This window comes from Falco naumanni, chromosome 2, assembly GCF_017639655.2.
Source record: "Falco naumanni isolate bFalNau1 chromosome 2, bFalNau1.pat, whole genome shotgun sequence".
Lineage (NCBI taxonomy): Eukaryota > Metazoa > Chordata > Aves > Falconiformes > Falconidae > Falco > Falco naumanni.
In genome coordinates this window covers 4199337-4214360 of record NC_054055.1, presented here as the reverse complement: position 1 = coordinate 4214360, position 15024 = coordinate 4199337, and the positions used below count along the sequence as shown (strand labels likewise).

General features: G+C 40.0%; 1 protein-coding gene across 2 annotated transcripts in view; it reads right to left on the bottom strand.

The window, feature by feature from the left end:
• Window positions 1-268: 268 nt before the first annotated feature.
• Window positions 269-15024, bottom strand: part of UVRAG (UV radiation resistance associated) — a 100276-nt gene continuing 85520 nt past the window's right edge. For both annotated transcript variants that reach the window (XM_040583621.1, XM_040583622.1), the window contains one exon: window positions 269-3928. In XM_040583621.1, coding sequence (XP_040439555.1) covers window positions 3226-3928 — 703 coding nt within the window. In that variant the 3' untranslated portion in view covers window positions 269-3225. The remainder of the gene's footprint in view (window positions 3929-15024) is intronic.

The window sequence follows — 15024 nt, the reverse complement described above, 5'->3', positions numbered from 1 at the left end:
CCAAAATGCTGTAGCTGTTTTTCCAGCTGCATGCCATCCTTTTGGAAGGAGTGCGAAAAAGAACCACAGTACCATCTTGTGTGAAAGAGGATTTGGAGCCAGCAAGGCTGTCAGGCCTTCTAGCAAATCCTCTTGCCCAAACGTTCATATTTGGATCAATACGGGCTTGATGAACAATAAGCCGAAGAGGCTGGGGAAGATACAGTCATTCAAATCAGGTTTGTAAAGAAAAATAACACAAAAAAGCCATTAAGAGAAGACACACAAGTTGAGAGATACTAATCAGTTTTATTTTATAAATACAAATGAGCTTTCCCACAATTACCAACATAGTTTTACTGTGTAATTTACTATGGGATATTCTGGTTTTGCTGATTTTAAATACCTGGTCAAGCAAGGATAAGACAATGCTGTTGTGCTTGCTATAAAAATATAGTGGGATATGATCTTCCAAAACTAATATTCTCAAAAATCTTAGGAATTCCTAGTGAGGGAAAAAGATTGCAATGAAATGTTTTCTCCACTTGAAGACATTTGCAGACATTTAACAGTGTCACAGCTGTGCAGGAACTGAAAGGCTCTTGACAATTTAAAACACACTGTGATTTATCATCTCACCTTCAAACCCACAGTTTGTTTCTCTCCCATTACGCTATTTTCAAAGTAATTGGGGGGGTGGGGGGGTGAATAAACACAAAAGAAAACTATGAGGTGGTTGCAGTCTGTACAATCCCCCATCCTCACAGCAACGAGAAGGTTGTCAATGCTTTAATTAGCCCTACGATGCTGTCCCCCTTCACACCACCTTCTATATAGAAAGTGGTAAAAAGTGGGAGAGAGACACGGGGACAATTTAAGGCCTACTGAAGATACATCCATAGAAAGCCCATCAAAGAAGCTTTGTGTGACAAATGCAGAAATCAACCATCATGTTTGACACATTAAAGAATTACAGGGCTCAAACAGGAACAGCAACACAACATCTGGGATGAAAACTAGTCGGGTGCAACCTGAGAAAATGCACAACTAATAAAAAAATTCAAAATCTCACTGATGCTCTACAAACCTAATTTCACATGTCGCTTAATTGCGCTGAGATGCTCCATGTTTGCCTAAGAAACATAGCGACTCCACAACTACTCTTTGGGTTGCTTTGAAAAGTCACCACCACTCACACAAGCTAATGCCTTTCCGTTACAGAGGAAAACACTCTGTTTGTGCCTACAGAGGGTCTGTGCTGCTTTGAGCGTGCCAGATCCCATCCTGCAAGGTGCATGGCTGACTCAACGTTACCAATTTTCATCCAAAATTATATTAAAAGATACAGCCACAGGACAGAGTATCTTACACCTACTTCATTAATAAGCACTGTGCTTTCAGGTGTTTATTTCACCCTCTCTACAGCAAAGCCTAGCAAGAGCTTCCTACCTATCTCTTCTCAAAGATGGCAGTACTTCAAGCTGCTGCAGCACTTCCTTTTGGCAAGCTTTCCATATGGTTGGAACAAGGAGCTTATTCAGGGTAGAAGATACTCATGAACGTGTCCAACTTCATGGCCAAGTTTGCACCTGAAATCACACTCAGCATCTTAGAGAATCAAGGTCTCTGCTTCCGAGTGCTTCCATCTAGCACATCACACTGGGACAGACCAAAGACAACAAGTCACTGTAGAAAGGCTCGATCCAAAAACTCCATTGCAGACACAACTGTTAAAAGCTAACAGAAGAAACGTGAATATAATTTTAATACAATCATTAAGGTGTTACCTGGAAAAATGCATATACTAGAACAGTGCTATTATGTATATTGGTTGTCACATACACATCTTGTTTTGACAACATAGTTGAGATTATACATATCCACATTTTTAAAAGTTAATTTAGGCTAGCCTTACGGTTTAGTTAGGAAAAAAAGACTAGGTGATTGGTTCAAAAGAAAGCATAGACCAGGGAGGGGAAGAAAAAAGCCAGGCATGATGAAGTGTTTTTTATTGTGCTATATATTTTTATATTTGAGAGCTCACAACGGAGCCCAAATTCTTGGGTATACAATATAGAAAGCAAGAGCAATGAAAACCAAACTGAAACAAATACCAGGAATCACAAACAGGCTGCAAATTGCTTTCTCATTAGTGCAGCTGAACACATGTGCCAGTGGTAACCTACCTAACAGCAAACCGCACCTCCAGCAAATTGCTGGAAGTTTCTTCCTTTAAAGTACAGATGGTTAAAAGGATATTAATTTAGATGAATAATGTTAAGTGCCTCCTTTCTACAGAGGGTGGAGCGATTCCACAAATTTGCCTAATTCCAAACTGCAGACTGCATTTTCAGTCTGGATTTTCAATGAAGAGGTCTACGAAGTGCCTCACAGCACACTGTCCCTGTCAGATACCTTAGAGGGTGGCAGCTGAACCCCACTTCAGTAGTGCGTTTGTTAGGTCTCCACTGACGAGGTCTGTGCCCAACCAAAACATGGAACAGTCAGGCTGAGATTTTTATATGAAACCTTAAAAGACAATTCAGTCCTCAAGGCTTCTACTGGTAGGAACAGAGTATGGAGGAAAGGCATGTGTGCATGGGGAAGTCATTTCTGATTAATCAGGTGCAAGGAAACTGCAGATATCACACAGGTGCTCGTTCTCTGGCAAGTTTACATCACCAACTGAAGACCCATCAGTGCAAACTAGAACTTCAAAGGCTACAGAGCACAGCCAAGAGAAAGCTGTCCAATTATAACAAATTCATGGCATTTCTGTAACGCTGACTACATTGCTCAAGGAAACACAGGAGTACAAGGGAGAAGGTAAAGAAGTCTTACCATAAATGTACTTTTAAATTAACATTTTTCTTCTGAGAAGATTAAAATAAATTTAAACTCTAAATAATAATTAAGAAATAAACAAATATTCATAGAAAGGCCTGATCAACGCTATAAGTTGTTTCCAGGAAAGCCTTTATAAATGGTTTCCAATGCCTAAAAAAAAAATCTCCAGCAGATTATAAATACCAGATGTAAGAGGACTGGAAGCAGATTCAAAATTTACCTGGGCTGTGAATATACCATGACCGTGTGTTATCGTGCTCAAGTCCATTTGTCTAACCATAGGAATAGCTTTAGGGTTTGTTTTTTTGTTATAATTAATATAAAGAATAAGTGCAATTTTATCTCTATTCCAGACCACCGATTTTACCTCAATGTCTGCTATCAAATCCCTGTCCAAGCTCACTTGTCCGAACTTTTACGCGGTCTGCGGAAGCTGGACATGTTTTCATTCAGTGCATAGATCCTTCGAGAGAACTCCTCAAACTCCCCTAGGACTTGTTCATCACACTCCACTGCCACAGCGTGCTCCACTGGGATGGAGTTAAAGTCTTCTAGCTGATCTCCCATGCTGAACCCCGTTGCTTCCATCCCCATGATCTCCTCTGCCTGCTCCACGGTGCAGCAAAGGACAGGGCTGAGTGAGGGTCGAAACTCACAGGGCTGCTCATTGCTTGCAGTGCCAGAGCACTCGCCAGGCAGAAATGCCCCATTTATTGCACTAGTATGTCCCAGACAAGACTCCTGCCGATCTTGGGTATTGTTTAGGCTCCAGTTTTCTCCATTTAAACTGCTGCATAAGTCCTCGCCTTTCTTGGTATTTCCTTTTGAGGAGTCCGCAGAGGTATCCAAGGAAGAAGATATTGATCCAGGTTTTTTATCTAACTCTCCTACATGGGCTGCGATGGCAACAGGCTGTGTTAAAGCAGAGTTGTAGCTAGGAGGAGGAGTTTTGTACTGTAGTCCTTCATTTCCCGTGCTGGCTCGTTTTCGGAGTCCTTTATCTGGAGAGGGAAGCCCACTGGAAAAGCCAATATCCAATCTGCTGAAGCTAGAGCTCTGTCTCTTTGGAACAGGAATTGCACTGGATGTATGGTGTCGATCACTATAAAAGAAGGAAAGGATAAATCACAGCTGTCAGGCATGCTCATGAGCAATACAGATGTTTAACCAAAGGCTGAAGCAATTATTTTATCACAACTACAGGCTTCGTTTGGCCAACTACTTGCATCCTAAAGTGCTAAAACCCCAAATGTGTTTAATGCTGTATGAACTACAGAAGACACCCCAGAGGACAGCTTTACTGAAAACTGGTAAGATCATGTAAGAATTTTTACAAAGCTCTACAGTCTGAAAAGTCAAACACCCAAGAAACCACCATATTATGTTAATTTGTACTGTTAACACCATTTTATAGGACCAAGCTGTACTTTATGAATTATTACTGTTGACTGTATATTTATGTATTTATGGCCTGTATTAGGCCATCATAAACTCTTCAAAAGTAAGTAATAATGGCTGAATCCTCTAAGAGCAGCTTCTTCCAATGGTGGACTTTCCCAACTGCTGCACAAAGGAGGAAAAAAAACCCCCACACACTAATGTTGCTATTTGTAGAGGATGATTTTTGCCAGATCTTCTGCTTTTCTGTGCCAATCATTAAAATGTCAATCACTATTTCTTGAGGAACATGAACTAATCAAGCTTAATTTACAAGTTTGATTTTACTATTTAATACAGTTCAACAGACCACTTACACTGTCTCAGGATCTATAGTGTGGAACATCCGCTTTATGTCATCTTGGGCGTTCTATCTGAATTTTCCTTCATCAGCTTAAGCCTTATCCAAATATAATCACTATCCTTTATGCAAATAGTATGTTGTACATTAACTTAAGCAAATGGTTCATTTTCCTTCCAAATTAAAAAAAAACCACACCCAAAAATACAACTATTACTGATCTGCTGAATGTATTAACTCAGAGATTCAACTGCTGTCAGTATGAGTCTCCTTCATTAACTCAATTTAAAAGAAACTCCTACTCAAGGCCTGATACATTTTGGGATCTGTCCTGCAGGGCAAAAAAAATAATCTTGGAATAGCAGTTATGAGTAATCCCTAGCTTGAATCCTTTTCCACATTATTTTTCTATTTTTTGCTCCCCTTTCTAAATAGGATAAGGTAGAGTGCAAAAAGTCCCTCTGTGAAAAATAAGCATCCCCAAGGCAGGGCAGTGTAGTGTACTACTGCTCTTTTAATTTCCTCTCCCACCTTACCTCCTCCTAGGCTGCCCCTTAATACATGCATAGGGCTTCCTCCTCTTCCATAAAAACCTCAAATTACCTTAAGCAGAAATTGCTTTTCAGAATTTACAGTTGCAGACAGTGAAACAGAGAGATAAGCACCACACATGCAGCTAGCCACAAAAACATCAACTTTCTTCTTAGACTTCAACAGATGCTTCAGACCTTGTTAATGCAAACTCTGCACAGCATTTGCAGCTTTGTTTGCAAAGGTTTGGAGCATTCTTAACGGAGATGACAAAACAGAAAGCAGTTATGTGCCACAGATGCTAAGAAGTGCTGTATACATAGTCTTGGAGACTAGCCCTCAAGTCCCTCACTGACCAGAGACTTGAAAATACTTCCATTAACCCCTACACAATCAACCATTTATTTTTCAAATGATGTAATATGACAAACAGAAGAATCAGAGGCAGGACACTTGTGAACTTTATTTAGGCAATGTGCACTGCAGACACTGGGGATGGGCTGTTTTCCCCTCCCCTTCCCCCAGCTTAGTGCTTTCTGCCCTGATTCAGAAAATGAATGAATACTTGGTATTAATTATTGGACTAGATTCCGTTTATCTTAAATCTTAGCTAAGAAACATTTTCACATTTCCTCTAGGTTTGCTGAATCTTCCTTAATAGCGAGCACAGGAAAAAACAGAAGGCTACATTTTCAGCTTTAACGGCAAAACGAGATATTTTGCTCTGTATCAAGTGACTGGAAACCTTACAACTAAATTATAAGTCTTAGGAATTTACTCAAATTCCAAGATATGCACATATTAACAAAGCCAGATATCCCTCAATGCACTTCTCTGGGTCCAAGGGCCCATCCTCCTATGTTTACAGGAACTAATTCCTATTCTTCACAGACAAGTGACAACTGATTACTACAGACCACTGTTCAAATTATGAGGCGTTTCAATTACGTAGACGGTGCTTTTCAGTGCAAGATGTCTAACGTTTGCTGCCTTTCCCGTTCCAGATATAGATATGTTGCAGAGCTGAACTATCTCCCTTTCTACTTGGACAGGATAGCATGTAACATGGTGATCTGCGTACCTTACCAAAGAGATGTGGCAAGATGCATGCCCCACCTTGAGACACAGAAACAAGGACAAGCAGTGGCTGCGTGCAATGGAACTGGGCAGTAAAGGCCTTCCTCCTCCCTCTTTCCTTACAAAAACTAAGTCCAAAGCACAGGCTGGGACCAGTCTTGCTATTAAGAGGAGTCTAAGCCTGCCACGAGTCTCTAGGAGTACACAGGGGAGCCTCCAGGCAGGAGAGCTATGAGCTTTGTGCTACAAGGGCTTGGATACGTGCACTATCGTGATCCATCACTTTGTGACTCTAAATGCAGGAGGCCCAAAAGAGAGAGAGAAGCAAGAAGGAGAGGTGGGTTCTGTGCTCAGTCTAGTATTTTAGGTTGGGGAAAAAAACCAATTCTGCTGCTGAAGTTCGCTTTGTTTTTTTGTACTGCCTTGTCAATTCAAGATCCAAAGGGCAACACATTTGCCTTTTGCAACTCTAGAATAAGCTGTATAAAACATGTTCCTGGGTCTGCACCTATGTGACAAATCAGTTGTCTAATACCATTTAACAAAGTCAGTGTGTGCAGTTCAAAAAGAAGATGGGCTGTGTGAGAACGCCATTCTCATACAAGCTCCTTTTCAAACTCGAAGGCCATTTATTGCCATCCCTTTCCAAAAGAAATGGGTGGTTCCCAGAACTGATTCCAGTATTACACCCCCTGCAACAACGATAAAAAACATTCTGCTTGGTTTCAATCAAGATATCAGGGGTGAGCCAAATGGGAATATATTCCTGCTGAACTGGAACTCAGGAGGGCTGCAGATTCCACAGAAAGAACCCCATACATTTGAAATTAAAAAAGCAGGACTAGGAATAACACAAGATGTACAGGCAGAAAAGGGTAACATCCTTCTCCCCCATGCACAACAGATGACAGATGCAAAGATGTATCATGTTAGTTCTGCAGACAGTTTGGGTCCATGCTTACCAAGGGACAGCCGGAACAGCTGGAACAGTCTACATGCTAGCTGCAGAACTTATGGCACAAGACAGTTGTATCCTTTGCAAAGTAAAAGAAAAGTCTGACATCAAAGAGTCAGATCTCCAACACCCCACAGAGCAGCAAGGGCTTCCTGTCTCATATCTAGATGCAATGACAAAAGGGCTTTATAAGAAATTCTGCCATTTCTCTGGATTTTATTCAATCATCTAGGTTGAAACAGGCATTTAAGAGATTAAAATACAATCCAGGAATAATTTAAAGCTGTAGCTTCTTGATCTAAGTACAGATGAGTGTTTCTTAAAATAGTCACAAGGCTATCTACTCTTTACACAGTATCTTAGTGATAAAAGCCCTTGCCTGAAATGTAAGCAGTCAGAAGAGGGTCCAAAAAAGTTAAAAACACAGTGGCCTAAACACCAGCCTATAGACAGGTTTGGAGAGTGCCCTCCTGTTGAATACATCCCCTTGCAGCACATGATGCAAGTTCTCACAAAGGTAAGAGCCATCTCAGAGGAGGAGGACATGTAGGGAAAGAAGAACAGAAAGCAATCCCAGGTTTATCCTAGCTCCTGAAGTTGGAGAGGCACACTGTCATGCAAAACAAGTAATTCTTGGAGAGATCAGACTCAAGGCAAAGCCTCTTCACCACTGGAACAAGTAATACCTGCTACTCCTGTTTGTTGTGCTGGACTATGCTTCAAACTTGCTCAAATTAATTTCTCTTAGATCAGATTCTTTAAAGGGCAAAGACTGAAGTATGGCATAAGACCACTTAATTGGCAAATGCCAAATTACCTTCAGCAAGTGCTGATCAGCCTGATCTAGGCACAACAGCAAATTCTCTATTCAGCAGCAGAAAGAAGCAGCAGCAGAAGGAAAATCTAAGTTGGTTTACTCAAGACACATGAAAACTGTGGCGTATAATCAGCTTGAGAAAAGCAGCTTTACAAAGTGTTCTGGTGGGCATATAAACTTAAGCTCCTCCTAAAAAGAAATGAGCCTAAATTCCTTTGTAAATCTAGGCCTTACAGGCAAATGGGTGAGAAATTAATTAGTTTGCTCTTTAAAAAATCTCCTGGTTCTGCTTGTTATGACACGGCTATTCAAGCTAACACTTATGTATGCCTGAACAATACCTCTTTAGTCTAGCAGCCAAAAAAAAAAAAAAGTAGTCTTCCCTTCCTTACTAAGTTGAACTGGCAGAATGATCTATACTAAGTGATCTAACGGCCTAAACATAGCAGCAACACAAAGCTAAGCTCCCTCATCTACAAAATAACTTCCCAGTTAATAGAGTGCATAAGGCTGCCCTATAGGGCAGTAAAGCAGCAATGATCTTCATTAATCATGCAAGCATTCAAACTAACGAATTAGAACAAAAAGCACTTGCAGCCAGGTTCCTTAAGCTACATGCAATGACATGGACCTTACTTGAGACTGCAAAACCAGGTTTCAAGCTTCTGGGAAGCTTGAAGGGAAGATTTCTGAAACCAGCCATTGCTGCCAATATATATGAACAGGATGGGTTTAGCTTTAGTCAGAAATAAATACAGGGATAAGAGCCCAAATCTGAGAAAGCAGGAACAAAGACAATGGAATGGCTTAACTGTTTATCAAATATTATCTAAGTCATTTAGATAAAAGTAAATATACATGAAGGACTTTGGAAATCAGCTGCCTTAGAGTTCGTTGCCTAGGCTCCTTCCACAGTTACCGGAGAGAAGGGTGGGTAATACCCTATTGAGAGTCATTTATAATCAGTAGGAAAGTCACCCTCCCAAGACGCCTGATCTTGATCACAGGGGCAACCGAGGCATCTAGTTTAGGCTGAGCAAGGAGTGTCTAGAAGGCAAACATGAGAAGATGAATAGCTCTCTGCATAGTTTCAAGTACAACAGTCATCATAATCTTGCAGGCAAGTAAAATAAAACCAAAATGGCTCTAGGTACAGTGGGTTAAGCAGTTAAGTCAAGGGGTCTTTTCCTGTTCCATCACCTTCCTCCAGGTGAGGATGCCATGTCACATTAAGGTCAAAAGTTATGTTTACAGAGGCACAGAGCTCAGAAATACTAGGTTGCTATTAATCTTCATGAAAAAAAACCAGCTGATGGAGGGTCTCTATTCCATTTGCATTTTCCTTGGGGAAAAGTTTGTACTGTTACCAGAATTCATAGCACTGCATCATGGCAAAGTCCAGAGAAAGAGACATGATGCTTTTATCAACTCTCACAGCTCATGGAATTAATAAAAAAAACCATATTTAAAAAGGAAGTTAGATGAAGTTAGAAAACTATCATCCAAATTCCACGAAACTTTAAAGACTGTAAGGTATTGTCACCAATGAAAAGAGTTTGGCTTGCAGGAGCATAGTACATTCCTCTAAGGTACAACCTTGACCTGAATTACTGGGGTTGAGCTGGTTCAGCTTCCAGCCACAATTACTTGGTCAGTCTTCAGAGACAGCAAACAGGTGTGGACACCTGTCCAAAAAGAACAGCCTGCAGCTAGTAGGGTATAAAAGCTGATCTGATGAACTGTCATCAGGCCTTAATGACTCTTAGTCATCAAGCTGGATCAGACCAGAACCAGTTACATATAGGAGTATGTATAGTACCTATCAGGAAGCAGGATTTATAAATAAATAAATAAATAAAAAGAAGAGAAACCTCAGCTCTATTGGACATTATAGAGAGAGAGTAACATCGTCACCAATCTCAATGTTTCAATTGCATCCAAATCTCAAAAGCCAATTCATAACAGTCTAATTTCAGCTGTAAATTTTACTGGCAGCCAAATTACAAAGTAGCTGTTTGCTCCCCAAAATACTAGTTTTCACTAGTTAATAAATAGTCGGTTTGGGCATTCTGACAGACCTAAGGCACAAGACAGACTCCATGCTGTAAACAGGCAAGATAAAGGTAGGATACAAACATTTCTAAAGTTATTTTCCTAGTGAATGGATCCTGGTTGCAATCTGTTTGCACTTTTGATAAAAAGAAAAAGTTTCTTCAGTCAGATTCACTTGTGATTATTTAATCTGTCTGCAAGGGGCTCAGAGAAACTGTAAAGCAGTATGAGAGACAGAATACAACTCACAGGCTCAAATATGTATCTTTTCTTCCCCACAAAATGTTTCCTCTGAGGAACATTACTGGATCACAGCTGGTCAAAATACTAAATCTTGATTGCCTGGCCAGAATCCAAAATCCACAGCTACAGCTCTTTGGTATGAGAATACTTAAAAAAAAAAATAACTTAAACACCATTTGATCTTTTTTGTTGCAAACTATGACCTCATGGCAGTAAGAACGCTAAATGAAGGTGTTTAAGTTGGTTTATAGCCATCTGAAATGTTTGAAGCTCCAAGTGCAGCTCTGAGCCAATATCATGTCAACTGTGCTAAAAGCAATAATAGTTTCTCACCTTCTTAGAGATTACTGGTTAAATAACGCACAATAGCGACAGGGCTGCAAAGGGAGGCTGCCAATATGAAGTTAAGGTGAAACTGCATCTTTTGGCAGCTAAGAAATTCTGACACAAGCTTTAAAAGAAAATAATCTTCATAAATTAAGCTACCAGAGTTTTTTTAATTCAAACATTAAGTTTAAAGCTCCTCTTGAATCTAGCAGTATATGAATCAAGACATACCTTCGAAACACAAATGTAAGCCTTGGCACACAAGTATTTTTGAGCAAAGCTTTTAAATGCAGGCTCGAAAGGACATCTCCCTGACTACAGACGTGACCTTCTAAAGGAGTATCTCGTATTTGCCAGCATTAGGTAAGCCTATTGTCTCATCTATTCACTAGGAAAAAAATATATCTCCTCACTAGACTGCTCAAGTTTGCAGTGTGCTCTTTACTTGCCACTAATAATCACGAATACTATCCCTCAAAAGTTACACCGAGTAAATAAAATTAAGCTGAAGAATAGGAGAGAAAATGAAAGAGTCTCTTGTTTTCATGCAACCATGATTAAGAGTCTGACTTGTGAAAGGTAAATCTGAACATGCAAAAAGGAATAAAACAACGTTCAGAACGTACGGGCTACATATAAGTAGAGATTTGGTCTCAAAAAGCTAGAATAAACTGCATGCTCAAAAGAAAGATTTTAAGAGAAAAACTGCATAGGGCCTTTTGCATCAGCAAAAGCTAATCTTAAAAACAAGCTGCTTTTCTGGAAGCCAGTGAGACTAAAAAAACTGGAAACAGAGAATTACACCCAAAAGGAAACAGAAAAGATTTGAGGGACCACGACTGAGACAGTCTACATCAACAACAACTTTGTCTCATCATCTTTCATGTTAAGTGTCAACGTCCAGATTTGATATCACAAAAGTAAGTTTTTGCAGTTCGGCAGCTTTCATAACAGTGTGCAGCAACCAAGATTTGTCTTTTTTTCATCTATACACAGTACAAATAATATTTTTCAGTATGGGGAAGTGGGAAGAAAAGTAAACACAGCAGAATATAGGTGCCAGGAGAGATATGAAGAGGGAAGCAGAGCCTGTAGACCTGCAAGCTTGCTGCAATAAATCACGCACACTGGGATGTGAAAACATGTATTAATCATTTAAGTGTCATGTCTGAGAAACCAAAACAACACAAATCTCACCAGGCAGAGGGAGGGATCCAGGGAACCTTGATGCAACGGCACTGGACTCTGCAGACCTTCAACAGGGCCACGGGCTGGCCCGGAGCTCCAGGCAGAACATGGAAGTTCATGAAAGCCTGAAGCAGAGACTTTAAAGATAAATTTGCTCCAATAAAACTATGAAATAGGCGGGCTCTTTCACAAAAGCTGTGGGGTCTTTTTGTTTGTTTGTTTTTAATCTGAAGGGGTAAAGAAACTATTTTGTACTCAAATCTAGGCTGATGGTTAGCAGAGAAAGAGGATAAACCTGAAATAACTGTTTTTCAGTTACCCTGAATATCTAGGGGATTCAATCCCATTCCAGACAGCAGAGAAATACAGATGTCTCCAGTTAAAAGCAAAAATGAGAACGATGCATGGGCTAGGAGTCCGACAACCAGTCCCATTCAAAGAGAAACTAAGCACTGTGTATTGTATTTTAGCAGTGTGATTATGATTTGACAGAACTTAAATTCAGCAAAACCCAGCTACAGTGCTAAGAAAGGGAACTGAAGACCCACAAAACCAAAAGTAAACAAACCAGGCAGTGCAAGCAAACGTGTAGATAAGAAAAACCCATTGCTGCCTCGTATGTTCCTGCTCTCATCCTGCAAATTAAGGACAACCTGGAAATACCCTCTGCCACAAACCGTAGTCAGCAAAGTACCAGATGACTCCCCTATAGTACCCTGAAAACAAAAAAATCCTTCAAATCTTCATTTTAACAGCTGGTAGCTTTTATGCTTGTTTAAATATATGTTATCAGATATCATCCACAAGACAGTGGGCATTTGTACTCTGCTACGTATGTGCTCAACTGCAATGCTTGATTATGAAAGTCTAGCCAGTTCTTCCTCTTGAGCTAGACTCCCTGTAAAGCCTCATTTCCATTTATATTATTAGGAAATACTAAGAAGCATTGTTTAGAATCATTAGCCTTTAAAAAAAAATCAAAAATGAACAACTATTCATACAAGTTTTGGAGGTGAGAAGGAAATGAGGCATAGACATTCATGGTGGGGCGAGGAAGAAGGGAATGTGATACTCCCAGAGAACTATGCTTAATATTTCTACATGTTTTGAATTATCATCCAGCCAAAAAATGTGTTTTGTCTTCCTAATGATTGTGTATCACCTATAGGGAAAAAAACCCCTGGTTTTACGATAGCAAAATCTCTAAGGTATAACTGAAGCTTCCATTATCAGTACTTGAAAGTCAGCACACACCAGAAGGGAAGCACAAATACCTGCATTTTGAAAATTACTCCCATTTAACATGTCCCACAGTCATCCCACCTCTGATTACTCCAGAGCAAACCAAACATCATCAACCTGCACCCCCTCCCACCCTACCGACGAGTACACACAAGTGCTATAGAATTTACGGTTTAGGTATTTTTGTCCTTCATTCTCAGATTTGCTTAGGGGACCACACATCATCTTAGGATTTTTACATCACTATGATGGATACCACACAAAAATCTCACAGTAATATCTTCCCGATGAAGACAGCTTTTCTTTATGCATCCTGCTAGTGGATCAAAAGAAAAGCAGGGAGAATCTTTTCAGCTGTGTGAAATTACTGACAGAATAAAACGCACAGGGGGCTGAGCTTCCTCTTCTCCAAGCCTGTTTACTTCCACTGTTTTGTTGGCAGAGTTGAATTTCCATCAGGCAATGCTTTTTACAGTATTGCTAAAAGCTGATACTTTTTCTACGCCTGTATTTGTTTTCCTTTGCCAAGACTCTCCTCCCAAAATAAGTGATCTGGACACTAGTTTAGAGTTCACATGGATCAGCATTTCTGTGCAAGGAATGAAAGATAACAAAGCCAAAGAGGGACACAGAAGCAGGGGTTGGTAAGAGCTGTGGCATGATGATGTCCATTAGGATTTCACCCATTGAAGCAGAATTTTTGTCCCAAACGTCTGATATATTGAGCTGTGCTACTCTGCAGCACTGACCCTGTTTGAAGCCTGATCTTTTCAAATGGAGCAACAACAGAAAGCTTATTTTTGGGTTTGCCTAGAAGGATGTGTGATCTTGTATTGTCTTTAGAACTGATGAGTTGTTCTTCCCATGTTCTACATATTGCAGGAAAAAAAAAGACGACACTTTTACAGCTTAGCAACATTTTAGTACTCTACTAAAATATAGCAAAAAGAAAACTGTTGGAATAGTTAAATCCTTTAAAAGTTGCAGAAATGGCTACACAAGAGAAGGCTGTATATCAGCAGTTTGCCTGTTGTTTTTCAACCCAAAACTATGCATCACATAACACTTTCCACATTCATTTCAGGCAACTATTTCCATCACTAAAGAAATCCACCTTATGCTATGCTGCCATGCAGAGCAGCAAGAGACTAGTCTGCATTACGCTAATAAAAGCTTTGCTACTTCTGCTGGTTTAACATGTAAGGAATTCAAATATAATGAATAGCACTAGAAAGTTTTAACTCCACTGTTAAAGAAGGGCCAGTGCCACAATGTTTACTGTCATTTCATAGCAGATTTAAAAATTAGTTCAAGGTTGGTTTGAGTCTCCCCTAAAAGCCATATACTAGCCCCCAAAAATTAAGGTTTGGCTATTAATGTTTTGTAGTTTGTTATTAGGAATAACTAGTTTCAGTTAGGAAGACTGGAAGCACTCTGTCACCACGATTTAGCATTATATGTGCCAGAAGGAATTATTTCTCAGACCAACTGAAGCAATGAGGGAGTCCATATCCATCACCAGAGCGTCTGGCAGCAAAACCTGGTAAGGTTACCTCAGATGGGATGATACTTTCAATACCTTGGAGTATCCAGGGTATCTGCATGGGGCCAGGTATGACGGAGGGACCACACAAGACTTGTGCAACTTTGAAGCAGGGAATAATTAACCTAGAGATCCTAAAATGGCACAATGCTATGTTTGGGTGGGATTCAGGCACACAAAGAAGGAAGATGAGAATGGAGGACAGAGTAATTGCTTAAGCTAAGAGGCTGCATGCACATACACAATTCAAAGATCTTAAATTTAAAAAGTAAGAATACAACTCATGTAACACCTGCAGAAATACACTCGCTAGTGAATTGTGCCTTCTGCATTTACTGAAGTTTATTTCAGTTTAAAGGAGAATTGGTCAAGCCTCATGCTCAGACAACCGCTGCAAGATAAGCCTACATTAACTTTAGTCATATAATATAGAAATCAGAAAGCTGTGCTGCCATTCAGCAAGACCTGGACAGCCTGGAGAGTTG